General features: G+C 39.9%; 1 protein-coding gene across 2 annotated transcripts; it reads right to left on the bottom strand.

Moving 5' to 3' along the window:
• Window positions 1–256: 256 nt before the first annotated feature.
• LOC115764745 (dopamine receptor 1) lies at window positions 257–27,772 on the bottom strand. 2 transcript variants are annotated; one of them, XM_030707961.1, is made up of 6 exons: window positions 27,506–27,772; window positions 13,494–13,599; window positions 12,984–13,163; window positions 9,342–9,471; window positions 2,569–2,814; window positions 257–794 (listed from the first exon to the last, which is right to left on the bottom strand). In XM_030707961.1, exons 1-6 carry the CDS (start codon window positions 27,770–27,772, stop codon window positions 257–259), a joined length of 1,467 nt encoding a protein of 488 aa, XP_030563821.1. The 2 variants fall into 2 exon arrangements, with proteins under 2 accessions (XP_030563821.1, XP_030563823.1); XM_030707963.1 differs by having other exon boundaries at window positions 13,539–13,599.
• Between the last annotated feature and the right edge of the window lie 17 nt (window positions 27,773–27,789).

Below are 27,789 nucleotides of genomic sequence, written 5' to 3'. Positions count from 1 at the left end.
GTGCTTTGGGCTGGGATTGCTACGCATTTATTGATGCGTGTAGGAACCCAATTTCTGACCAATTTTAGACCAGCTCCGTTTCCATTTGTGCGGCCTCCACGGTCTCCACGATGGTTGTTGTGGCCGCCGCGACCGAATCTCATGGAACGTAACGGTTGGTCAATGCGCCATCATCATCATCCTCCACATTGAGGCCACTGTCGGTGCAGCAGCAGCTGCACAAGAGCCAACTGGTTGCATTGCAGCAGCATTTTGGTCAAATTGCAGAGACCTGCTCCAGCTCGGCGCTGGAGCGGCCCGAGTTCATGACTACCACATTCTTGGCGGCATAGTCCGTGATAAAGCGATCGCTATTGCGTGGATGTATATTGCCCACGTCCTGGGCGCAGCACCACGGATTGCGCATTGTCAGTATGCGCTTGAACGCATCCCGGAATTCCTTGTTGAAAATTGAGTAGATGATCGGATTGAAAGCGGAGTTCGAGTAGCCCAACCAGGTAAGTATCTTGAATGTCTGGCCGCCGATGCACGTCTTGCAAAAGGCTGCCGTTATGTTGACACAGAAGAATGGCACCCAACATATGAGGAAGACGCCCATTATGACGCCCACTGTGACCGCTGCCTTGTGATCGGATACGTGGTACGGCGAGCTGTGATGCAAGTTACGCACTTTGAACTTCTTTGGCTGATTCTTGGGTCGACGTATGCTCTTGTACCGTTGCTTCTCGGCCACCTCGCCGGGTCGTGTTACCGCCTTAATAGACTTGACATGTTTCTGGGCGTAGCAGTAGAGCCTGACAAGTGGGAAAAGGCAGGGTTTAGGTAATTCAAATGCAAATATATATTACCTAAATATCAGACATAAAACTAAAGGTAAATGAATCAAATGAAATTAGCCTTAATTTAATTTTCAATGATTTTATATCATTTGGATTTGTGCATTCATTAATTTAGTCGATGTTGATTTCTGTTTTATTAATTAAAGGCTCAGGCTTGAGTTCTGTTCTGATTGTAAATTTCTCTGTTTTAGCTCTGCTTATTCATAAAATACTTTTTGTAATATGGATATTGCCCTTAAGCTGCTTTTATCTAATGAAATGTACTCCACTTTGTGTGAGTGCAGTGAAGGTTCTTCGATTGCTAGCTGTCTATTTGTAGGTCAGCTGATTGTTTGCGTCTGTCTGGCGTTATTGTAACTGATATGATAATTATTTACTTGTCTTGGCATGCCAATTAAACAGCCTGCCCCAGGGAAGTCCTGTTGGGCTAGCCACCTTATTCGCTCACAATCGACAAATGTCTGGGGCACATAACATAGTGCGTATACTTAATATTTGACATGAGTGTTTGTAGTTTGCGCTGGCGTACACAGGGCACGTGCTTGGTGGCTCGTTTACTGATCAACAAGGATACATATGCTCTGGCCCCACAAGAAAAGGATAACAAGGCTGTGCACAAATTATGACGATAAAAGTCTATTTATTCTGTAATTTAACCGAAATTTGATAGAACATTCCAATGACAGCAGCCAGACAGACACTCTAGTCGGTGTCATGAGCCCCGAACTTGATGGGCGGTAGAAAGCGCTCATGGGCGTGTAGCCAGCAGCTTGTGTCCATTTGTTGCGTTCGCCCATTGGCCGCAAATCTCGTTAAGCTAAAATGGCAACGTGCCACTCGCCGACGGGTATATTGCTGATGAGCAGCTATATCGAAGTGCTGCTCTGCTGTTGTAGTTGTTTTTGCTGTTGTTGCTGTTGGTGTTGATGATGTTGGCGTCCTGTTGCCCTCCTTGGTCGTTTTGTCTAGCCCTTTTTGCACACGCCCCAGTCTTTGACCGCCGGTCCGCCTTTGGCTCTGCTAGGGGATTACTTAGCTGGACACTAATGCGTGCGCTTATTTGTTTGCCTTATTTCCCGTTCTCGCAACTGCCAGCTCGCAGTTATCCCTTCTCGTGCCTGGGCAACATCAGCTCCAAAGTCCTTGCGGCCTTTCAGCATTGCGACAACAATTTCGAAAGTGTTTACCACATTTTATTATTTACGTTTTACGACTTTGCGAAACACATAAAAATATTCAAATTCTTATTATTTTTTCCTTGAGCCCCATTTGATAGTTGGCACGGTGAAACTTAACCTTATTCTCAACTAATGTTTTTGAGATTAATGAGCCTAATTAAATGTGTTAGGGTCTACTAGTTAGACCTGTTCCTGGGAACTAGGTTACGTATAATTTGTATAAGATGAAGGTTAATTCCGTAGCACATTTTAAATATTTAGCAAAATTATAACAGGTCAAATAAATGTTTAAGGTAAACGTATTTTTTTGGCCTTGCGTTGGAGTCGTTTCCGATACGCGCCGTCAACGCAAATATCATTTCAAACTTTTCGCATTCCTGTTATTGCCAGGAATTTAATTTTCTTTTGTGGCTTTTCTTTTTGTTTCTAATGTCATATTTTAGCGCTGAATAATTGTGCACTTGCGGCTTTTGGGCCAACTATAAGTACTTTATGTGCAAATGTTTCAGAGCACTTTATGACATCCATCGGCCTTTTTTGTCCATACTCACCGACAGTAAATGCCAATCATGACCACGCAGGGAAAGTAGAAACTGATACAGCTGGAGACGACAGCATACGTGGGCGTCAGATCCAGAGCGCATGTGGGGTACTTCTTGCCATTATCCTCGAAAATCAGCGGCTGGTCGGGTCGATGGATCCCCAGCGAGATGGGTACAAACGAGACGAACGCTGCCAGCAGCCAAATAGCTGCAATGGTAATAACAGCCACCCGGCGTGTCACCCATCGTCCGTATCTGCAATGAAAGCGAGGGAAAGGAGCACATCAATTTGGAGTATAGGAAGTGATTGTGATTGTTCCTTGCGGTTGCCAGCAGCAAAGGGTAGGCAACAAAAACAAGAACTCGACATGGTAGCAGCAAGAGCAACAATCACTAGAAAATGGGCCTTGTTGTGATTGTGGCTTTGCGTGTTGGAGGCAGCTGGGGCGACATCAGCTCTGGGGCGTGTGTGACAAGTGTTGGAATGCAGCGGCCAGAATCCAGTTAGCCCAAGGTGTGCATGAGGCGTAGCTGCGTTCGTGTAATACGCACAGTGGTACGGCCTTGTTGCATGTCATTAATTACCCGAACAGAACAGAACAGTCTGCGGTAAATCGACCTAAACCGAAACCCAGCCGCAGCACAAACCAACGAAATTAAGCATTCGCAAACGCAATGTGGTGCTTGGCGGTGCTAGTGACGTATGCAAATCATGGTGTGCGGTTTTTCATAGCACTTCGATTTTGACAGCGGACGCACAATTTGCTTTTACAGCAGCGGAAATGAGCAGGCAGAAACCTAAGGCTGTTGGCATTTTATGTGCGTGTGTGTGTGTGTGTGTGTGTGTATATATTGCCTTTTGCCGCAGCATTTTGGCTTGTGCAAATGTAACCGCTGGCTGTGCGATAGACATGGGGCAGGAAATCAAACAGAATAATTCGATTTCAATACAAAGACGCACTCAGCCAATGCGCCGACCAAAAATACTACAGATGACAAGCGACGAGCGTTGCGAAACGGAAAAGGAAGTTTAGGTAATTGTATTCACAAACAAATTCGATTTCATATGGCACCAAAATTGATTTCCATTCGAGCAGCAACGGCAGCAGCCCGCAGCGGTTGCCATTTAGTTGGCATCTAGCCCAAAGCCTATTCGGTCCCTATTGGGGCGGAGGCAGAGAGAGGCACAGGCGTTGCCTGAAAGTGCAAACACCTGGCACCCATCAGCCATATCACCCATCAGACTTTGCTATGCAAGTGCCAAGTGGCGTCACACGCGCCCATTGATAGAGCAGCCAATCGTGCCTCAAAGAGCTAATTGAAAACGTGTGTGTGAGTGCCTCAGCCTCAGAGCAAAATTGGCCGCATTTGCATTTAATGTTGCCAGTGTGTGTGCGTGTGTGTGTGGGGGTGTGTGTGTGCCACACGCACTTAAGAAATTACAGTCAGGCACGCACAATGACAACCATCTATTTTGCTTATGTTTGTGGACGGGTAAGACTGCATAGTTCGGTTAACTTGGGCGTTTATTTTGTTTGCCGCTTGTCATGTGATGTTTTATGAGTTTTTGCGAGCGTGCTTAAATGTTGCAAGCACATGCTGTTGCTGTTGCAGGCATATGACAGTGTGCTTAACCCAAAACCAAATCCACACCCAACCAGGCCAAAACACACAATTACAAACATTCCCCAAAGCGACATTCTCGTTGGCCTTTGTCGCTTAACTGTACTGTACCTCTCGCTCGCTCATGCAAAACCAATTCAGTTCGCCGTCTCTCTCTGGCCACCATAAAAGTTGGCGTCCCTTTTTATTGCAGTTTAAAGTGAATTTTATGCATGCACTCATATGTTCGCTCTGGGCCTGACAGTTACGATGATAACAGACGCTGCCAGCTTTAACTTTATCGCACAAAACAACTTTTTTTTCTTAATCTACCATTATTTTAACTTTGTCATCGCCTGCTTCTAATTAGATTTGCACGCGCTTTTCATTCAAATTATGTTTTTTAGTGCCTTTCGTTTTTTTTTTTTTTTTGCCAATTTTTGCTGGCCGCGCGCAAATCTTGGCAGGCGCAATTAAATTAAACGCTTGCAATTATTCTAAGACGCTCAGAAAATACGCCAACATTTTTAGCTGCAGAGTTGGCCACCCTAATGAGACGCCAGCGCTGTCAGTTCGCGAACTTTGGCACGTCGGGCAGCATCATGAAAAACTGAAGAGCTCAAATGGTGTCCCCACTTTGACATGCAAATAAATCAGATTTGCATAAAGACCAACGCCTGCTGGGCCAGCAGTAATACCGCTAGACACGCAGTATTCAGAACCAGACGCAGACGCCCATCAACATCCAGGCCGTAAAAATAATATAAATTGTCTTCGGCGTGACGAAGATTAAATACACTTGAAGATTTGGGCTTTTAATTAGAGTTTTTACATTGTCTTTCTATAGTATAGTTTATAAACCGAGTAAAATAAGTTAGGCATCATCACATATTTATATTATAAGAGGCTTGACAACTATAAAGGCGTAGTCTAAGAAACATATGTTGTTCTTAAATTAGTTAGGTGGGAAAAAATCATTGAAGTAAATTCTAAAACGTAGTTAAGAAAGAAAAATTTATAGAAATAAATCTTAGAAAAATGACTTGAAAAATATTACATTTTTTCTGATTTATTTTGTAATTTTTTCTTTTTTATCTAATTTATAGAAAAATGCATTTTCTTAGTTAGGCTCTGAAAGTTTTTAATCATCTTATATTCCTAGATTTTATCAATTGTGTCCTAAATTTTTTAAATTAGACTATCTTAGATGATTTTAAAGCAGTTCGATCGCATGAGATCAAATTAAGTTAAATAACATTATACATTCGATCAATTTGATTTGCTTGTTATGTTATTTTTTGATTTTATATATTTGACATTCTTTAGTACGCAGCTTTAATGCTCTCTTCAAAGAGTATAAAAGAAATAGAGTCATAAATATGCTGCTACGCGTGGTATTTTTGCTGCCGAAGAGAATCACTAGGGAGTTGGGCGTGGCATTCTCGCAGGAGTGCTAGGCAGGCTTTTGGCGACTTAAATGAGGGCCGTAGACACACTCGGGCCTCAGTATAATGGACTTAGGCGCAGGGGTACGCAGTAGCCAAACTAGATTTAAATGTATTTAAATTGGCCTGGAGGTCAAATGCAAATTTACCAAAAACTGCGCAATGCTTTTGTTTCTCCTCAAGCAACTTTCAGTTAAGGAACAACAATTTTTTGCTTGAGATAATGAAAAGTAATATTAAATTCTAAAATAATCTGCAAAGAAATTCTTTCAACAAATTATTTTTAGCTACAAAATGTAGCTGTTAACTCAATAGAATTCACAGCTTGATTAGGTTGAACCATTTATCTTAAAAATGATGGCTTAATAAATTTTCACTTAATATAAAAAACTTTTCATGGCTTAATTAAGAGAAGCTACTGAAGCAGCTTTGAATCACTCTAAAATTAATGAAATTGCCAACAAACTTTGTGCATTCCGTTGTTTTGGCCAGCAAAAAATATGCCACCTAAATCCGCAGTTTACGACCAAGTCAACTTTGGCAAGTGGATGATGTACGTCAACTCGTTATGTTCAGAGAAGGCTTCCAAATAAAAAATCTAATTTAATTCACAAACACACACATGCACACAAAGAGGGCGTGTGGCGATTCTATACGAATGTTGTGTAACATTTTTAATAAACGACCAAACTGTAGCTTGCGGCATGTCAGACGTGGCAGGTGCAAGTGGAGCAACAAATGCCAGTAAGCTAGAAAGTAAGCACATAAATAGACAGACGATGGACAGCAAGCAGCAGGAATGTGGTGGGTCATGATGGGCTAAATATTTTGATACCCTGAACCTATGGAAAATGAGAAAAAAGGGTTTAATAACTTTATGAAAATGTATGTGAGACGCAGGAGGAGGCATCTGCAGCTCCATGTAATAGTTTTTGTCATCATCAATAGCCTAGTTGATTTAGCCAAGTCCGTTTGTTTGTCAGTCAGACTTGAAATTTCAAATAAATCGATATAAATCGATATCGAAATCCTCTTCTTTGAACACATCGTGTAGCTTACAAAAACTAGAATGGTATGAAACACGAAATATTTTACTATTGGGATGCCTTGCATATAAGATGCAAATTTCAGAAAGATTGAACAGAGAACACCACAGTGAATCACGAAACTATTTCCCATAGTCTTATGGTAAGGGAAGAACAAGCACAGCCGCACCAACGTGCTCCGCTTGCGGCATGCCAGCCCATGAGTATGTGTGGATTGTAGCGCCAGCTCGACGCTGATTGCAGGGTATACCCTATTCGGGCAGTCTCCACTAGAACACTCTTATTTGTGTCACTCTTGGCTTGTGCTGAAAATAGCATCAAAGGATTTATTATGGCTCTTCGCAACAGCGACAGCAGCTGCCAGCGTGTTACCCACAGCCAGAAATGTCTCGTTGTCATATGTGGACAACATCTTTTTTTTTTCAAACGATGACCACTTCGTACCACCCACTGGCAATGCCCTTAACAGCCGCTGAGCCACATTAATTTCGTTTGTATAGCTGCTGTGAATTTGTCTTTAGCTGTCAGCGACTTGGCCACCGCCATTTTGAACAATACGCACACACAGTAGCACACCCACACCCACACACAACTAAGGGAGGCACGTGTATGTGGCTAGCGAAGAGTTTGTTGTTGCTTGCCGCTGACATGTCATACATTTTTCGTTTGATTTTGTCAAAAAATTGTTTTATTTGAGCTTCCGAATTTTGGTTGGTTTCCCGTTTTGCGGTTGCGGCGTTGCCAAAAAAATTTAATTAACACACAATTGTTGTGCCACAATGAGGCCCAAACGAAACGCTGATAAAGTTGTTTCCACTTTCTGTATTGACCATTGTCCGTCCCTGCGCTACTTGTTTCGGCAGTCAGTGGAAGCTCTGCTACCACAAAACAAACATAACACGCAGCTTGCATAGGGCCCGCAAGTTGGCCAACTGACAGAATGCAATATAAGCAGCCGATCAAGACATTGTGTCACACCCAGGCATTAGACACGGCACAGCAACGCTGGAGACCAGCTGAGTTGGCACAATTTCATTGTGTTTGTCAAGCACACACACTTGTACTTACAGGGCATATATATCTGTGTGTGTGTGTGGAAGCTTAAGTTTAAATTGGTGGCAGCAGGTGAAAATCGTGCGCCTTTAAGAAATAACAGAACTCGAACAGCGCTAATGGCTGGAATTCTTTATGACCTAAGCGAAGGAAGCACATAAAAATTGAGTGCCAATTTCCTAGAGTACTTAGCTCATATAAGGCTAAAAAGTCTATTCTCAATTCTAATCTTTTTGTCATTCGCCTAATCGCGTGTAGGTTATACTTTTAGTTCTGGCATGTATAAATATATATATATAAATAATTTGTTAAGTATATGGTCAAAATCAGTTCAAGCAGAGATTTAATTCAAATCCACTTTTGATTCAAATCAGGGCTTGCAAGCTGAATGTTCTATTTATGAGCATATCTTATTTATGAACGTGGAAAGACTTTTTTTTAACTCCAACATATTTTTATATAAAAGTTGCACACTAATCCTTACACAAACTACATTAACAAAATAGGGTAAGAGAAATGGTTGTGGCTTTTTATACGTATGCATTGAGTTGGTTTTTGAGAAAAAATGATTGTTTTCTCGACTGTTTTTGGGTAACTACAATTAAAAATTTCAGTTTATGCTAAAATATAAACTGCAATGCCGGCCTCGAAATATCAATGCATAAATTCTTTGACCGTATTTGACTAATATTTGTTAGTCAGTCATCGTTAGATTGAGCTCTACTTAAAGTAACTCGCACACCTTATTTTTTTTTAAGAAATAGGTCATTTGGATATTTCAATCAAGAAAGTGCAAAAGTGCCCAAATAATTGTGTTCAGCTTTCTTTCAGTTCCGCCGTAGATGGTCAATTGAAAAGCTATTAGGATAGTCGTTTGGCTTATTGGAATGACTTGCGGAATAAGTTGAAGTATATACTAAGTGCCTGTTTGGCTAACTAAAGCCACAAATCAGAGGCTCGTGATGCAGCAAAAGTGCTTAGTAAAGTTTAACACACAGCGCAGAAACAAAAATGAAGCCACATCCATGCGAAGAGCGTACTGATCCTGCTAGCTAGCAAAAAATAAATAAAATATTGTTAATGCCCAATAAATCTGTTACTAATGAAACAATTATGTGCTGCGATTAATGAGAGGCGGCGCCATAAACAAGTCGAGGGCCTGAAGCACCGCAACGTGAACGACCAAGAGCTGGCAATGAGAAACGTGACGTGCATGGCAACGCGACGGATGAGCAATATGCATGAGATAGCAGTGGGGCAGGGGGGCAGTCTATGCCACTTGGCAGGTCTGTTTTTAATAAATCGATATTTAATCGGGATTTCATTGGAGCGTCAATGTCACATCAATAATATGTTCCACTCACTTGCTGACAGACAGCAAATATGCGCTGCTTTCGGCTCTAAATACGTATAACTCTGGTACTCAATGCTAAAATCAATAGAAGGGGGCGCAGGGACATACATGCTCGTTTGGTACAGGACATTCTACTGGCCGGGGACCGATGCACAATTAATTTCGATAGATTCGTGTGGAGAACGCGATGACAGGCAGCTGAACCTATTGATAAATTGTGTAATTCATGCATGTGACAGTTTCATCAGCGTTGTCATCATCATGATTAGTTACGGTACTCACCTGAGCGGGTCCTTGATGTGTATGTAACGGTCCATGGATATGGCGCACAGATTCAAAATAGATGCCGTCGAGCACATGACATCAAAGGCCACCCAAGTATCACAAAACTCTGCACCAAAGATCCAATAGCCTGAAATACAAAAAAAAAGAAAGGTAATAGTTGAGCTCTTGATTGATTGATTGATTGATTGGCCGAATGATTGACTAACTGCTGGACTGATTGCTTGTGAAAAATACTTAATAACTTTTTGCATACGGCTGCTCCACTGGGTAAATGCAATGTAAGTGGATAAATACGAGCTGGAGCGGAAATTGCCATGTTCCGGTTGACAGGGGCAAGAGGGAAACTCTTAATTTTCTCGACAACGCCAGTAAATGTAACAACAGCATATGTAACGAGCAACAAAAAAAAAAAGGCCACCGAGTCCATCGCTTTAAATATCCCTTAGTTTATGAAAGGGTATGCTCAGAAAATGCAAAGTGGCTTGCATGCTAGCATGTTAGTATAACATGCAGCTTATCAAGTGCTCCATGTGAAGCATATATGTGAATATTTTAAATGTCCCTGTTGTCCTGTTCAAGTAAACTGAATCTGCTTGGAAAATTTTCAAATATATTTTCCTCCTTGGAAATGTTTACAAGTAAAGCTGTCACTTTGAATTAAATGTACAAGCATCGAATTCAGTTTGTTATCAAAAACAGAAACGTTACAACTATTTTTCTTGAGCGGCTTTAAGCTGAGAGCACGAGTTCCCTTTCCGGTTAAAATTATACGGCATCTGGCTGTCGATCAGGCTATCAAATCTATAGTAGTCTTGCAAGCAGGCCTGTTTTTATTTACTTATTCACAACGCAAATTGAGTTTAAACGATTTCATAAATTAATTTCCGTTTCCTGTCAGCTTCAGCCTCTGTATTTCAATATGTTCATGTACGCTTGTTACATATGACTCTTTGTGGCAGAAATAAAATGAGCCCTTTTCATGGCATTTCTGTAAGTACGCTGTAATTATGAAAAAGGAATCGGAAAGTGTTTCGAGCCCCCAGAACCTCATGAAAGGCTTGGGCGTGCTCTGAACTAACAACCGAAACGGATGTCCGGTGCTGTGTCCATTGAACCCGTGTGGGAAATCACTATCGCACGCATAAATACATAAATGTGGGGTCACAATAAATTCAATATCAGATCTCAAAGCCAAACACATTTATTCACTACTCGTGGATGGGCGCTGATTTCATGATATTTGATGACATGCATACATCATGCTTATGATGGCTTTTATGCTACGCCATGTGTGGCACAGGATATAGCTCTTTAGCGCTGAGTGTGTGACGCGTAAGCAAAAAGGCTCTGCCATCATCACAGGCCAAGCCGCTTTCAATAGTTATCTGCCGTCGCACTCTACTGCAGATATCTGGCTGCAAGATAACGACTTCTCAATGGTTTCTTTATCGACTTTTTAAATATGCTTCACTTTTTAATTCACTTACAAGTAGATAGTTTAATATAAATAAGAAGCCTTGTGTCACAGGTCAGTGTTATTTTCCATCATTTATGTGTGGAAAGAAATATCCTCGACTGCAAACAGCTTATACCTGATATATTTCAACGATCGAGTCACACATACTATGCCCCACTAGCACTAAATTTATTTTAAAAAGAATTAATTGAAGCCACAATTTAAATATTTTATAAACATGCCAGTAAGTTATGTAATTGAAATAAATTTAAAGTTTTCATTTTTAACCACTCAACCTGTTTATTCACTGCTTGTGAACGCCACATAGCAATCCAGTTGGGAATTGGTATCAATTATGCTCCGTTAATGCATACCCTTTGACAATTTAAAGCTGATGACAAATGTTTTGATATGCCTTTCAGGCTGTCTGTCAAGCTGTATGAGATATTGCGACAAGGATGATTTGTAAATATATATGTCTATATACACATACAAAAAAAATATATAAAATATGACACAGCATTGCAGGTTACATCCTTAGACTAGTGTGAATTCGCATTCACATCTCTCGACAATGGCATTGTGAGTTTTTAAGCATTGCTCCCGGCTGCTCGAAACGAGCACTTACATTGACTGGCAAGGCAAGTCGACGAATCGACAAATAATTCGAGCTGCTTTCAGGGCATACAGGTCTATATATATTTATAAATACTTAGTGCTTGTGCCCAATCTGCGATATGAGTATATTCAATGACTTTGCTTGTGTATTTTGTGAACTGGCGCAGCTGTTGCCACCTCTCAGTGTCCCTGTGGCCTGTTGTTGCTCAAATTTGTATAAATATTCTGGAGCTTGTGCGTTTATTTGCTGATTTGCCAGCCTTGGAGCGTGCCGAATGTTGTTTTACTGGCACCCTCACAGGTTCATGTTTGCCGGCACTTTGTCGAAAATAATTTGGCTGAACAGCTCTCGATCCACATGTGTACTACGACATATATGCTGGCCCTTAGGCACCTCAGCCGACACTCCAGATGCTGTTTGTCTTCAACACTCTTGCAAGCAGAGAATTTTTATTTATTTTTTCACACTTTCCGCTTAGGCAGCAGCAGCAGCAGCATCAAGAGTGTCTGAATCCATGACCAAGTTCGGAATCCTTATTGAAGTAGCAAAGCCGTTTATTATTTTTACGCCCAAGCAGACAAACGGAATCACAAAGATACAACTTCATATATGGCACACATATATACCAGTTTGTATCTCTGTTCTGTTCTGTTGCCGATGTAACGCATCACTAGACTTCAGCACATTTCCTCCAACCTATGTATTTGTTTGTGCTTTGCCCTCTCATTGGGTACTCGCTGAACACGCATTGAGGCCAGCTGCATGCTGTCTCAGGCCGAACATGTCGTCTATATAAGTTGTGGTAGCTCTCAGTTAATGCCAACAAGTCTTCAAAGCGTCTTGGCCTATCGCTAATTTGCCAGCCATTTACGAAGTCGTCCATTCAAGGCTTGAACTTAAATTTTAGGGAACGCGATTTAACCTCTCCAAATGCAAAACTCTCAAGAGAACAACCGCTTCAGTGAGTCTTAGCTTCCGCCTGCTGATAACCTGATAACTTTGTCAACATCAAATTAAAAGACTTCAAGGATTCAAGGCTTCAGCTGCAGCTCAGTTGGGTTCTGCCATTATGCTTGAGTGTAGTCAAAGCATAATAATTCCTATATAAAGCATGTATTTGTGGTTTGCAAGTAAACTTTGTATATTAGCTAAAAGCAGTGAAACTGAGGCTGAGCCATGGCAAAAAATGAAAATTCCTGTTGGCTAAGTAGTTTCACCTTTTTGCAAGCGACTGCATGCGGTGGCATATGTATTGTGCACCCAGTGAAGGACTGGCTTTGTGAGCACTCAACCGGAGCGACAGTGCAGCTGACACTTTAAAAGGCACTGCACAGAGCCCCACAAGATCCCCGCTTTAAGCGCTGCCAGGCATGTCAAATGGGCTCACAAGAACGCCTCCGTTACCCCACCAACTGGTTCCATTAGCCCCATGGAGGCGCAGTTTTTGCATGTTGTCGAGTGGTTTATTTGCGCAACAGCCTGCAGCATTTTACATAAATTTATTGCTCGACAATTTCAATTGCAAATTTCCGTTACACTGTCTGCGAATGATATTCGTACTTACCAAGCAAATCGTTGACGCCCGCGAATGTCATCACCAGAGAGGCCACAAACAGATCCGCAATCGCTAATGAGGCCAAAAACAAATTGCCAATGCGGCGCAGGCTGCGCTCCGTATAGATGGCCAGGCAGACGAGTATATTGCCGGCAACCGAAAGGAATATCAGCAACGATAAAAAGACGCCTACAGCGGGGCAGAGAGTGGCAGATTAGACGCATGTATATTGTAGAAAGGAAACGTGAACATTCATAAATATAGCATACATAAGGGGGTCGAACCAATGACAAGAATGTGTGCGTGTGCATAAGTGTGTCCGCGTGTGAGAGTTTGTTTGTATAATAAGGCCACATGCGTTTCTGTGCGCTAATTGAACAGCAAATATTTTATTGTATACTGTGCAAAGTGGACAAGTACGCGTGCAGGTGGTGGTGGTGCCGAGGATGCGAATGTTGCGGGTGGTGACGATGCCGGTGTCTGTTTCGCTTGTTAGACGTTCAACGACATTTACTTTACCAACAACTACAATTGACACAAGTGAGAGCGGTTCCGGTTCCTCACCAACTATTGTATCCATTTCAGAGGCGTTTGTCCAGCTCGTCTCATTGAAATACGATGTCAGCTGCAATGTCAAAAGGAGATAAAGAATATTATTTTAAGTGACTTTTAACTAAGCCGCAACAAAACTAACATGTCTCTTATTCTATGCCCAAGCACTTTATCCCTGCATTGGCAACATATGCTATGCCAGCCCATGCCAGCATATTATCCTTTGTCTCTATGAATTTCCCTCTTAATTACTTGCCATTTAAGTTGCCACATGGAAACATGGGGCAACGCGGCTTTTTAGTATAAACAGAGTGCGGGGGCTACGCCAAGTTTTAATTAACATCAAAGGCTTTGACTTTGTCCTTACGCTAAACTAATTAAATATATAAATTGTATATGTGACACAAACTGCTCGAGAATGAAACATTTTACACTAATTAAACGACAAGCATTAGTTTTCGCTGGCCTCCGATGTTCAAATACGATGTGTCCTCCTCAGCCTCCCCTTCAACCAACAGAGCCTTGTGGTGCGTGGTTGGTTTGTTGTCTGTGGTTAACATGTCTTGCTGTGGTTGGCTGGGCCTATCATAGAAACTATCAATCATTCGGCGTATGCGGTTGCATAGGAGCAAGGCACTTGGTTGGGGCCAAGACATAAGACAGAAGGCAAAGCAAACCGCATTATTCATAATTAAAATCGACAAACTTCTATTCTATTACGCTTAAAATGCTAAATTTCTAGGCCATTATATAATTAATTTGTAAAACTAATCCGATACCGTTCCAGCTGGGATGTGTGTCTGTCAGTGCGAATTTGCAATGTGGTTTTGCTAGTCCGCAAGTCTGTCTGCGAGTGCGGGTGCACTCGTGTGTGTGCTTGGCATTTCTGCTATGTATGTATTTCCATGTTGGCATTTCTGTGGTTAGCTCATCTTTGCCTTCGGGTAGGTGGCCAATGCTACACAAGCATGAATTTATTTCGATTGCCAACCACAACTGAGCGCTGTTCCTACATGTGAATCGAGTTGGCCGAATGAATTTATTAATTGTGAGTCCAGCTACAAAAACTCAGCATGCAATGCAAATAAAAAAAAAAAATTCAATTAAAACGTTGAAAATATTTGAAGGTCTTAATGGTCCAAGGATAACGAATGCGTAGGCTTTCCAGCTCTGCTGTTATGACCACTCGGCGGCATTAATATGCAAGCCAGACAACCCTTGTGAATAATGATTTTCACTCTTCAGACGTCAGACGAAGGTATAATAGCTTTCAATCAAAGTTTGCAACGGTCTAGACTTATAAGCAGCAGGACTTGTCCGCAAAAAAATACAGTTTTTAATTAAAAAAAAAATAATTGAATTTCATTCATTACAAAAATAAAATTAAATTTCGTATTCATTTTAGAGGAATAAAATATATTTCCTACACTAGTGACTACCTATTGGCAGTGGAACGTTATAATTGCGTAAACGTTTGATTGAAAACTCATTTGAGTTTTAAATTCGTTTTTATTTTTATAATATTTCAAAACGATAGCACAAGCTTAGATGACAACTTTAAGTCAGAGATTTTTCGATCACAAATGAAGCATTAACAACTTTTTAGGCTTTTCGGAATAGAAGACTAGTCAAAATGTGGATAAATTCTTCCAAATTTGTACAATCAGTTATCAGTTGCACTTTTTAAATTTTCTTTTTTAAATAATTTGTTTGTTTATCAAGTACTTATTGTCAGTTGCACCTCATTAGAAACGTCCATATAAATAGAGATAAAGTAAAATTAATGTTCAGAACATATTATTTAAAAGGCTTTATTTATGATATTATCGTTATGAGTGTGTTCCAAATTTTCGTAATTTCCCTGGTCTCTTAGATTTATATTATTTTATACAAAGGTAAATATATGAAACAAAATGCACAGTGTACATTTTTGTATAATAAAGGGTATTCAATGTTCTCAGCACACGCACACTTGACAGCTCTTTTTGTGCGACCCACGAGGCGTATGTGTAACATTTATTTCCCACAGAAATGTACGCATACAAGAACATAAGCAGCAAAAATGCAAATGAGAATGCTAAAAAGCAGCCTCAAAACCGCCGACACATGCAATTAATTAATTTAAACATAAAATTGCCATTGCTGCAAAAGTATATTTAACTTGTCTGCAGCCGACGAGAGAAAATAACAAGGGAGTATGTGTACACCTGTTTACTGCTGCTAAATTTATTAAATTAATTTTACTGTGCGCCTTTGAGTTTTTGTGGACGCATTGTTTAAGCTGCTTAAAAGCTGCTAATTGCTTGAAAAGCGCAGCCCTAATTACATGACCCGGCGGCGCTCGCCCCATATTTCATGCCAATAGATGAGAAATGCCTCAAGGCTTTGAGCGTCAATGAAATTCAATAAATAACAAGATGTCAAAAGTGCAATGGATATTCCAATTAAGCGTCTAAAGTGCCAGATTTACGAGATTCGAATTACAGATATGGGCAAGGCAAGATGTATTGAATGAAACAAATCGTTATTCAAAGTGATTTTGTATAAATTATTTAACTTGTTGAGTTTAGGGGCTTGTTTTTGTGCTATTCAATGTTAAGTTGATTTGAATATTTCATGGGTTAAATTTCAATTTCAATATTAACATAAGCTTCTTGAATCAACATTTGTCAGTGCGCCGCTTTCACAATCTTCTAGTTAAATTTCATTATTTAATAATTACGTTTAAGTAATTGCCCGACTCACAGTGAGCCCAAAGGTGTTTTCAGCTTCGACTTCGTGTCGCTGCTTTACATTCAAGCAGTATGAATTATTAATTCATAACTTGGCCAACATTGATTGTCAGAAAATGGCCAACTGAGTCGGCTACCAGTGTAGATTCATCAATATTTATATAATTATTTAAGTGCAATATTTAAGGATTACGCTTGAATTTACAATAAACGGGCTTAATTGGCAGGCAGAGCTTCAGTTTTTCATACGCTGATCATTAGCTCATTGTGTGAATAAAAAAGACTCTTGAGATTATACAAAAATTACATTAATTGCTTTTGAGTGTCACGGGCTGACAGGAACAAATTCATTAAATGAACACATTTTAAACGCTGTCAAACATCACAACGCTTACACACCCTGCACACAATGCCTGCTCGAATCTGGTATTATAAAATAGTTAATAGAGATCAGCAATTGTGTAACTATCTTTAGCTTTTATATCGCAGAAGATTCGGTTGAAACTTTCCAGCTATACCAATTTTTAAGTGAATTTTGACCAAAATATCAAAATTCAGCGAAGAACAATCGATAGAATACTGCACATCATTCCATCAAGTCTGAGCACAGGGTATCTCATAGTCAAGCAGTGCGTCACTTACGGGATTGGTAAGTGTTTCCCTTCCTTTTTTTGTATTTACATTATTAAAATCCCGTTAACAATCAACAATGGACATTAAATAAAAATAAAAGTCCCTCGATAAATGACCGCTGGAATAAATGTAGAGCTACTTTTTATGGCATTACACGCATTAAACACATTCAGAACGTTCTTTATTAAATTCTGATTTTTCACTATTTCAACAGTTGCAATTGAAACAATTAGCATGGAAAGAGCTTGACAGAATTCGCTTCATAGACTTCACAGCACTTTGTATATGTGTGAGTGTGTAATGGAATAATAAACAAAGGTTAGACACAATACATGGGAACGGGAATAGCAGCTGCTGCATTTAATTGGCAATAAAATTGGACAACAAATGTCAGAAGACAGCTGCAGAGGGTAGTCAGAGAAGTATTACTAAGTTCCTACAAGGAAAAGTCTCATGCTGAATTCCCAACATAAACACTTTCGAGTTTTCTCCTTTGTTCAACGGAATCTTATTAGTCTCTTTTTTGACTAAAATTTAAAGAGCTTACACTATAAACATCATAAAACAATGATACTAATCTTTTCAAAGAATTTGTTTTCGCTACATTATTATTATTACTTCTTGTTTGAAATTTGAAATTCCAAGTAATGTATTTTGTTTTTTATTTCAAATACGCTTTACACACAAGAACAGTACAAGTACAGTATTTGATACTTAGAAATCGTTCAGTGTAATTCCCTTTGTAGTTTTCCTTGGGCAACATTTTGAGCAGGATGAATATATAAAGAACCTAAATTTAGGAAATGAAAAAGTGGCTTGCATTTGGAATGCAACATTGCCAGCTCTTATTGCTAGTTAGACTTCGGTGACCAATATGACTTCTTATACATTTTTAAACAGCACTTGAAAGTGTTTTTATGTAGCCGCATTGTTATTAAACTGCTCCGGATAAGGCAGGCGAATACATATAGGGGGGAAAGCAGAGGGTCACCAGGAGATACAGAAAACAGGGACACAAAACGACAGGCCGCACGAAATTGCTTTGAGTGTGTGCGACCGTGTGTGTGGTGCGTGTGTGTAGGCGCTTAGGCTCTGTTTGTAAAGTTAAATGGCACAATGCGTTGATTAAACGTCAAAACACCCACACTTACGTACACACAACAAGGAGACGGACAAATTGGCAGCCAGCGGCGGCCAAGCGAGCAACGCAACAAAGCTGACTACAATAATATTGCGCAAAAGGCAAGTCGCAAAACCTGTGCCCGAACAACAATGACAACAACAATAATAACAGCAACAAACACAGAAACAATTGCAGAAAACTGTTGCCAACGGCAGCACGCCTCTTGCTTATCTGACGGAGTGTCTGTCCGACCGCCTGACTGTCTGTTTGTGCGTTTCCTTAAAGGCAAGTGTATAAGTGTAAATATAAGCGCCCGCCGGAAGTAGTGTGATTTACAAGCACAGCAAGAACACAACACAGCACGCGCATAATAAGCAAAACCAACAGCAGCGGCAACACTAAAGGCAACAGGCACATCGAGCTGGGCCCCCATCTTCGTTTCATTCGCCAGCTTAAAGAACCAATGAAGCCTGTTTATTTTACTCGCTTTACAGTGTCATTTGAGCAGTTCCACCACTTGAACTGCTGTTATTTTATTTTCAGGACAAACAGCGAAGAAGGCGGGCAACTAGTTGCTTAGGTTTCGAGAAGCCAGTCTCAAGTATTTCACAAGAATCCATTAAAATGAGAAATAACTTTGGACTCAGCTATTTTACAAGTACCCACATATATAAGTACTTGGAATAGATTTATATAATGCTGGAAAAGATCCGGCGAATAACTCCCCATTGTCCGTGTTACGCACATTTCTCACAGATGCAAATATCGGAGCACGTGACTTAAATGTTATGAATCCATCGCGGTTACACTATGGGGCGCCCCGCTCCCAACTGTGTTGCCGCACAGGAAATGACACGCCGCTTGCATTTTCCACACTCGCACACTCACGAGCACCCACTCCTGTTCTTTTATGCAAACAACATCTACACACATCCTGTACATGCTCTTGCTCTGATTACTCTCCGAGAGTTTTACTTATTTTTTTTTTTTTGGAAAATGCTATACTAGGCCAACAACTCTTTTTTTATTATAAGAGGTTTTGCTAGCTCACTCTACTCTGGTTTTTCGATAACAATCAAAATTGACAATGTATTTCAATTATAAATAGTTTTGGTTAATCGGCTGAGTAACGTTGATTACTGATAGAAATTACTTTGCTTCCAATAGACATATTAAGTTAAATGTCATAAAATATAAAGTATAATATAGCTTCTCTACTAGCTGGTAGTGCCCGGCCCAAATATTTGTCTCTATGTCAAAGGTTAGATCTTACATGTGTCGATATTTTAAATGGAAATTGAAGTCCATCAAATTATCCTGCGAAACGCCGACGCGTGATCTTTATCATGTGATTACTTTATCTAATATTTTCAGCTTCCTCATGCTCTTATGCTCCGATGCTAGTAGGCTTATCGAAACTTTTCCCCCATCACCCAGTGACTACTTGATACATTTTTGAGAATCCTAGCCTTCTGGAAATAGTAATTACCAAATATTTAAATAAAGCTTTAAGATTATTTACTTCATTTAAAAAGGAAAGGTCTTGTGCAAGAAAAAACGCTGTTCACATTATAAATTAATGCCGTATTTAACATGGCAGCAATCAACCTTCAATATATCCCATCTTTCCGTTGACTTTTATTTCATTTCTATGAGCATTTCGCTTCAATCCAGTGCAGCTAAGCTCGTTATTAAATTGACTGCTTTGAGTCGACAGTTTCATTCGCATTGGCTTCTCTAAAATTTCATTGGCACATTTCGTGGAGCTATATTTACAGTGCACAAGCAATTTATTCAGCTGGATGACTGCACTGAGCCAAATAGAAATCAGCTAATAAAAGTTTGCAACTTTTGTCATAGTTGTTTTTGAAATCTTTAAGCTTGGAGCGTAACTTTGACTGCAATGACTGGATAATGCAGCTTTCATGTCAAAACTTTATATATGCTAACAACAACCAGTAGAATACGTATTCAATATGAATTTATTCTTAAAGCCACAAGCCCAAGCAGTTAGTTATTTTGGCTGACTTGTAAACTGTGGCATGGCTGGCTTGCACTTTACGATCAGACAAGCCACAACAATGATTAGCATAAATTTAAATTCGCATAATAAACAAGAAATTTCGTAGGCGTTTTCTGCTCAGCTCTATGTACAATACACACACACACACACACACACACTCACACTTATACTTGCACCATGTATTTAGTTTGCCAACTCAGGAAATTGGGCAGAAGGAAGTGCCTATATAAGTATATGCACAGCATGGTTTGAAATGCTCTGGCCCTGCTTGGCCTGCTCATAGATACGATAATAACAGTGCTAACATGCTGATTTATGCGCTGCGCAAATATTTGATGAGGCTGCCCAAACTCCAAAGTCGGCTTTAAAAAGTTTCTCCGACAACTTTAAGTCGATCCATGGGTGGGCTTAACGATATATACATATGTATGTATGTATTGTAAAACGTAAACATTTAATAAGCAGGCATAAGAGGTTTTTGTCTGTGAAATACCCTGTGATAGATAAGCCGAAACTTTGCCGTAGACGTCACACAGTTTACCTAACAATGAATTCAATATGAATATCAAAAAAATGTACACTACTTTCCCGTTTAAACCTTCAAGTAATATATATAATAAAAGTTTTTATTTGTCCTATCTTATTTTCATTATATTAAATGAAAACAAAACTAATCGAGATTTTCGTTAAATAACGTTAATGTATAAATTTTAAAAAGATTTAATAGAAACAGTTTAATTCAATCTAGTTCAAATCTAAAGATCATAAAGATAATTTAACAACACTTTTGAAAATCTTTGAAAACACTTTTTTTTTTTTTTAGTGGCACCTTACAAAACAACAAATTAACGACATCCTTTCAACTGCTTTTGTTACTAGCGTGTTTATATACCTCTTATACCTTCGAGAAAACTTATTACACTCTTATCGTACATAGCAACTGTGTCACTACTACGCCTAAGGTGTTTGCCACGCCCACTCATTTGAAGCAGATGTAAACTGAAATAACAATTGTCAAAGTATGCTTCACGCCATTGTTGGAGCTGTCAATGGCTGTGTGCCAGCTGACAATTGCATAGAGTTGGCAGGCCGGCTCCTTGTGTCATCCTGCAGTCCGCCTCGGTCTGCGTCGATTTGTCCCTGTTTGCATTTGTCTACGATTGTCAAGGAACAAGTTGTGTGCACATATGTTTGTCTGACACTGTTTTTCTCTTGTTTGTGTTCATTGTTGGCATTTGGCATAATTAAACGCAGCTGAAAGTCGTGTCAACATGGCTAAAAACACACTCTCATACACACACACACGCATGCAGACACAGTGTTGTAGCTGTTGTAATTACGCAAATAGGCGCTGCGGCACTTGGGCACGCCTTAAAGTATGCAGCCCCACACACACACACACATTTGCTAAGTGTAAAATGTAGCAAATCGTTATAATTGAAGCAGAGCGTCTATGAAATTTCCAAAAGACTTAACGAGCCAGCGCCGAAATGCAAATGAAAATTTAATGGATAGAAATAACATGTCAAACAACACGATAAGGCCAAAAATTTAGATAAAAAAAGAAGGCCATCTATCTAGGATGTGTAAAATGGATGTGATGAATGCTTGATGGCAATTTCAATTATTAAAGCATTAATTAGATCTGTTGCCTGCAAAAATAGCTTGAGCACGCAAAATGAACATTAAATGCCCCTGGGCTAAGAATCACACGTGAGGTGTGCGTTCGGGTCTGATTTGACCTTTTTGAGTTGCACAACATGTCTGCCAGGTGGCAGGTGCCACACCCGAAGTAATTTCGGTGCTCCTTGCCTCCCACCACATGTGCGTACATATCAAATGTTGCACTAGATAAATAATTAAAAAGATTGTCGGCGCCCTGTCAACAGTGTGCCCCGAATACTTGTTAATGCATTAAAGTTATTAAGATTCCTTATGGCTCAGTGGCCTCTCTCCTTCCGAGCCTGTGAACTTGGCAGCTGTCAACTGACCCAATTTGCAGCTTATCTGGCCGAGGAATCGTGTCATCAGCTTAGCCATATAGAATATCTTTTAAATTGAGTGCTACCCTCAGCCATCCATGATAATTGGCTGTGTCTTGATAATTGAGAATCGTGCTCATTGCAAATACATTTGCATATAAATATATATATATATGCATGTGTGTGTGTGTGAGTGTGGGAGTGTTAGACAGTCAAAACAGGAGTGCAGTGCTAATTTTGCATTGTCCTGTGCTGCGGTTGTGTATGTGACGGAAGTGCCGTGCTGCACTGTCAATTTGCTGTGCAATTGTTTGGCTCTGTGAGCGTCACCTTCTCTGAGATTAAGCTACCAGATTGCCCGCAGATATTCGGGCTATCAACGGTACGATAATTAGCTGTTGGGAGCAGTTGGTCTTGTTGCATGCTACTTGAGCTGGAGCCACAGCCAACGCAGTTGACTTAAGCTGATTGCGTACTGCACACTGTCACACAGTCGAATCGTCGATTGTCGATTTAAATCTGCATTTCCTGCTCCTGGTACTGCTCCTTCTCCTGCTTATACTGTTGCTGGTTCATCACACTTTACCTAGGAGTAAGAGCCAATCGATTTTATGCCATGTGCCGTTTTTTGCACTTGCTATGCAAGCGAATTTCAAGTGGAAGACTTGTTGGGCGAGTGGCAAGCGCTGTCTGTACCTCAGCCCGTTGTATGCTTGGCAAACTTTTCACACTCCCATAAACTGTACTCTGTTGATATACCAGCAAAGTACACACACACCATACTCACACAGCTGCATTTGTGGCAGTAAAAAAGAATATGCTCGATTCTGCCGTTGGCTGAGTTCTTTTTATTGTTGCGCACTCACCCAAAAACACACACGACGTTGTCCTTAGTTCGAAAGTGTTAGAATCGTTACGATGTGCATCAATTGAGGCTGGCAAGTAGGAAATCATAAATAGTTATTGACATCCAAAATCAAGTGTGTACATACAAATTGTGTACATACAAATTGTGTACATACAAATTGTACAAGGCATCTGGCAGCCCTTTTTATTGCACACTTGTAGTCCAGGTGATGTGTGTTTATCATAGCGTGTGTCTGCTGTAATGTAATCGTTCATTGTTGTACCGCAATTACATGCTCAACTTGCAAGTCTTGAGCTGCAGTTGGTAGCTGTAGTTATCGATCCGAGCCTGAATAGAGCCATGGCTGGAAATCGAAGAGCGCACCCAACCAGCAGGATAATAAAAAAATGTAATGAAAGTAGCAAAAAACTGGCGCACATTTTATGGTCAATAAAACGGGGAGCCTTTTGAGTTTATTGAAACCCTTGGACTGCGCATTGAAAAATCTTTTGCTGCCATCTGACCCTCATCAAAAGGAGACGACCTATCAGTGAAAACTGAAATGCAGACAACATAAAAATCAGAAAGTACCTGCGCTTCTCATTCGCTCAACACGACTGGCTTATACAGCCAAAGTGCGAAATGGAGGGAAATAGATACATATATGGACTGGCAAAGGACATAATTTTCTGTGCAATTATTTGACAACACCTATACAAACATATTGCGGATACTGTGGTTGCGCGTAATGGGCAAGTTGAGGTGTGAAAAAACCCGAGTCGCTTACCCTAAATGACACACACATACACAGAGTACTGCATCTGGCCACCAAGCTGTCTGTGTGTGCGTGTGTGTGTGTGTGTGTGTGTGTGTGTGTGTGTGTGTGGACTTGTCTCTGTTTGCATTCCCTTTTGCGGTTTATATTTGTGACCCAATTTATGGTCAGGATAGCCGGGGCGCATCGCTTGAAGCGCTCATTTGTTTTGCGGCTGTTCCCAAAATAATGGCAGGTAGCTGCCAGCAGCACACACACACGCACACACACGCACACACATGCACACACATGCACACACTCACTCATATGCTCACTCAGACTCACACACACGCAAATTGCTGTTGGTCGTATTTAATTCCACCTAATTAAATTCAATTGCTGGGATTTTGTCTTTTGACAAGTGCGCACGACTTCATTAATGTCTGTTCATATTATTATAAATATTATATATGAACGACATTAATATCGTTTCCTTGGCAGCAACAACTAAGACTTATTTATAAATCAAATCAAAGCAAAGGCCAATTATGAACAGCTACAATGTGCTCATTTAAATTAAATCAAATATTTTATTATATTATCCGAAATAATTAATATATATGTCCAGAATATAAAGTACAGCGTTCTTCGTACATAAATTCCGATTGGCCGGGTAATCGATATGGTTTATATAAATGATATCAATATTGTTTGTTGTTGGTAGCAACTAATATGGCGTATGTAAAAAAGAATTTATAAAAATGCAAGAAAAATAATATGTTTTGGCTTTAATCATTATCTTATCTTTGATTACGAATTTGTCTGTGCTGCTCTTTTCGTAGACACATTTCGATTGGCAGGGTAATCGATATCATTTGTCAAGTCCACTGGCAATGATGTAATCTCAGCCGAATTCAGCAAATTATTGGCGGAAATGTTGGCACATTTCAATAGCTGCAAATGCTTTCTGTGGACATGTATGGGGGTGAGTGGGAGTTTTGTTTGTATTGCGGCCAACAATGGCCAGTGGTCTATTGGCATAGCAGAGGCAAATGTGGAGCAATCAGTGCGCTGTTATGCGATATCAACAATACTTAATACTATTAATATTTTATGATTATTGCTGGCCATGCAAGACGCCAAACAATGGGGAAAATTGAACTTTTTATGCTGCTGTTGCTTCCGGGCAATAGAAAATACGGAATTAATTTCAAACACAAACACTAATATATAATGGCAACAATAGCAGAGCCAAGCGACTTTTTGTGTGTGTTTGCGTATGTGTGTGTGTGTGTGTGTGTGTGTGTGTGTGTAGCAAAGGCAATAGAAATGTCGGTCGTGTGGATTAATAATTCAATTGAATTGCACAATGCGTCGCATGCGTTTTATACTTAATATGCAAAGTGCCTTCCAGCGAGCGAGTTTAGATAGAAAAATGCATATATATATATATATGTATATATGTATGTGACTTTAATGCAAGCGGACTTTGTGCTGGCGAAAGATTATGAAAAATGTCGCTCTGATGCAATATCAATGTCAGTGCCTGTGCCAGCGGAATAGAAATTCCCATTAAAAATTTCCACAGAATTTGTCCGTAAAATGCACGACTCAACGCACTCGACTGATGTGAGCCAAAATGCTCGCCTGTCAATTAACTCGATAACATTGTTTACAAAATTGGCACAATTCAGTTATAAAGGACGTAAGCAATGTTTATAATGCTGTTTAGTGCAGGGCTCTTTATAAATTAGCTAAAAATCAATATACGCGTAAAATGTCAAACAACCTTGTTGCCCGTTCCCCGCTGCCTGTTGCCAGCTTCCCATTGCTTGTTTTGCCAGCTGCGTCTGTGCCGCAGGATACTCTAAGTGCTGCACGTCAACTTATGTGCTACTCATTATTTACATTCGATTGCAAGTTAAACGTGCGAACAGCTCTGCACAGTGTAAACTTTATCATTCCTCGCCTGAAACATGAGTTTCAGCTATGGTTGCCATACAGCGCATACTAAACTCTTATTTGTGTGCCTGTGTCTGTATTTTCTCAGTATTTTTCATATCCTTTACGTGGCACGTAATTTTTTTGTTTGCCAAATAAAGGATAAAGTTAGATGTAACTGGGCGTCCTCCATACCATCTGTGCACCCTTTTCAAAAGTGGATTATGCATCTATATACACATATGTAGGTACCGGTACATGCATTGTGTGTGTGTGTGTATGTGTGTGTGTGTGTGTGTGTGTGTGTTTGCGTCGAGGAAAAGTTTTGCTTGTGCGTGCTTTGCTAATGAGTCCCGCATTCATATCCATTTAGCACCTGGCTACTGAGAAATGAAATAAGAAATAAATATATATCTATATATAAATAAATATATATTTATATATATAAATATGAGTATTCCCCATCCAATCATATTTCATAATTACTTCAATTAAATACACTGCGGGTAGTACAACATTAAATGAATTTAGATGTGCCCTGATTGCCAGTCGCATGAATCCAACACAAGGTGATAAACATTCTTAAATGTATAAATACCAAATGCATTTCAAATAGGTATTAAAAATTTTGTATTTAGCTTACACAGTATGCACATGTAAATTTGAAAATTGCAGAGAATGGATCCAAAATAAATCAAAGCTAGCCCCAACATAACATTCAACTTAAAATGATGGCTCTTATATTCACATTTACATGATTAGAATAGCGAAAGGTTAAAGATGTGTTTGCTTTTATGTTTTCTCTGTGCAATCGACTGTCTAAAGTACATTCACAGCGGCGAAAAAAATGTGTTCATACGAACAGACGAACATTGCAGAATACGTGAAAAACGTGAAGAAAAATATATTACAAGCATTAACAAGAATAGCCACACACCATTTCTAGACCAATGAAATGTATGTATATTTGTATGTTCGCAATACGAATGTATGTGTTCATATGTGTACGTCTAGTATAGTTTCCTATACTAAATTAAGACAAAAGATAACTTCTTGTTTGCTGAAAACTGAAAATAAAAGTTTTTGCCCTACTATGCGAATCGCAAAAATAAAACATCCCTTCTTAGACTATATCTATATACTTTTTTAAATTCTATTTCTCTTGCTCTATCTATCTTTTTCTGTCTCTCCCCTTTCTCTTTCTATTTGCTGTCATTAATTCTAATACGCTCTCTCCTTTTCTTTTTTTTTAGGGAATATATAAATAATACAATACAAATGCTTTAACACTTGTGGGTAAGTCCATATTTACATATTATATAAAAACATAAGTAACATAAATCTGCGTATGGCATCCAAGATTTCTTTTTTTTTTTAAATATATATGCGACCTTTTCAAGCTCTTTCCCTTCCTTAAAAGGCACTCTCCTGTTTTCTTTTTCGATAAATGCTTATGGCGATTTTTACATAACGAGCTTAACAAATGTTTAGAGTCCTTGCCTGCACTCTTTTTAAAACTTTCTATTATTTGTAGTCTTTTTTTTTGACAACTCGTTCGCCATTCGAGGTTAAAGGCTAGTGTTCGTATTTATTACGTATACGCTCCATAAACCACATGCAATCAACCTACAATGTTTATCGAAATGCGGGCGCGTAATAAAAACGAAGTTCATAAAAGCTTATGGCTGATGGCTCACATAGTCATACAGTCGACCAAACAGTAAATTACAGGAGCATCTAAGACAACAGCAATAACAGCAGCGGATACCTGAATCTGTTGTGCGCAAAAGGATAACTTTACGAGCTCGACATGGACATAAAGCTGGTTAGCTGAAACCAGAAAGCAAGCCAATAAACCAATGTACAATCGATGCCCAATGAAAGAGCACAAATTGACATTGACATGCTCATCCCCCCGCTGTCCCCTATTGCCCACACACTCACCGTGGTGCCGTCATAGCCATTTGTCAGCAGTTGAATGTCGATTTCGAACTCCAGATCCACTTTGGCGGTTGTCAGCTGCAGCGGCAGGTGATCGGTGGCCAATAGCAGCGCACTGTGGTTGCGTCGGCTGCCATTGCCACTGTTGCTGCCGGACAGGAGACTGCTCTGGTCAAGGGTCCTGTTGTTGCTGCTGCCATGAGTTGATGCTGCTGCTGCTGCTGCGGCCAGGGCAGCGATGGCCGTTGCAGCGCTCACGGCATTTGTCATATTGTTGTTGAGGAAGC

The sequence above is a fragment of the Drosophila novamexicana genome, unplaced genomic scaffold, assembly GCF_003285875.2.
Source record: "Drosophila novamexicana strain 15010-1031.04,08,12 unplaced genomic scaffold, DnovRS2.1 tig00000870-arrow-arrow-pilon, whole genome shotgun sequence".
In the NCBI taxonomy this organism is placed as follows: Eukaryota; Metazoa; Arthropoda; class Insecta; order Diptera; family Drosophilidae; genus Drosophila; species Drosophila novamexicana.
Note: the sequence above shows the minus strand (reverse complement) of the source record. Positions and strands in the feature narration are given on the sequence as shown.

Coding starts and splice junctions, on each gene's coding strand:
- LOC115764745 (XM_030707961.1), bottom strand. CDS start 27,772: ATGACAAATGCCGTGAGCGCTGCAACGGCCATCGCTGCCCTGGCCGCA. Junction 13,164..13,493: donor TGTGTCAATTGTAGTTGTTG/GTAAAGTAAATG, acceptor GCCCCGCTGTAG/GCGTCTTTTTATCGTTGCTG. Junction 795..2,568: donor ATGATTGGCATTTACTGTCG/GTGAGTATGGAC, acceptor CCCACTTGTCAG/GCTCTACTGCTACGCCCAGA.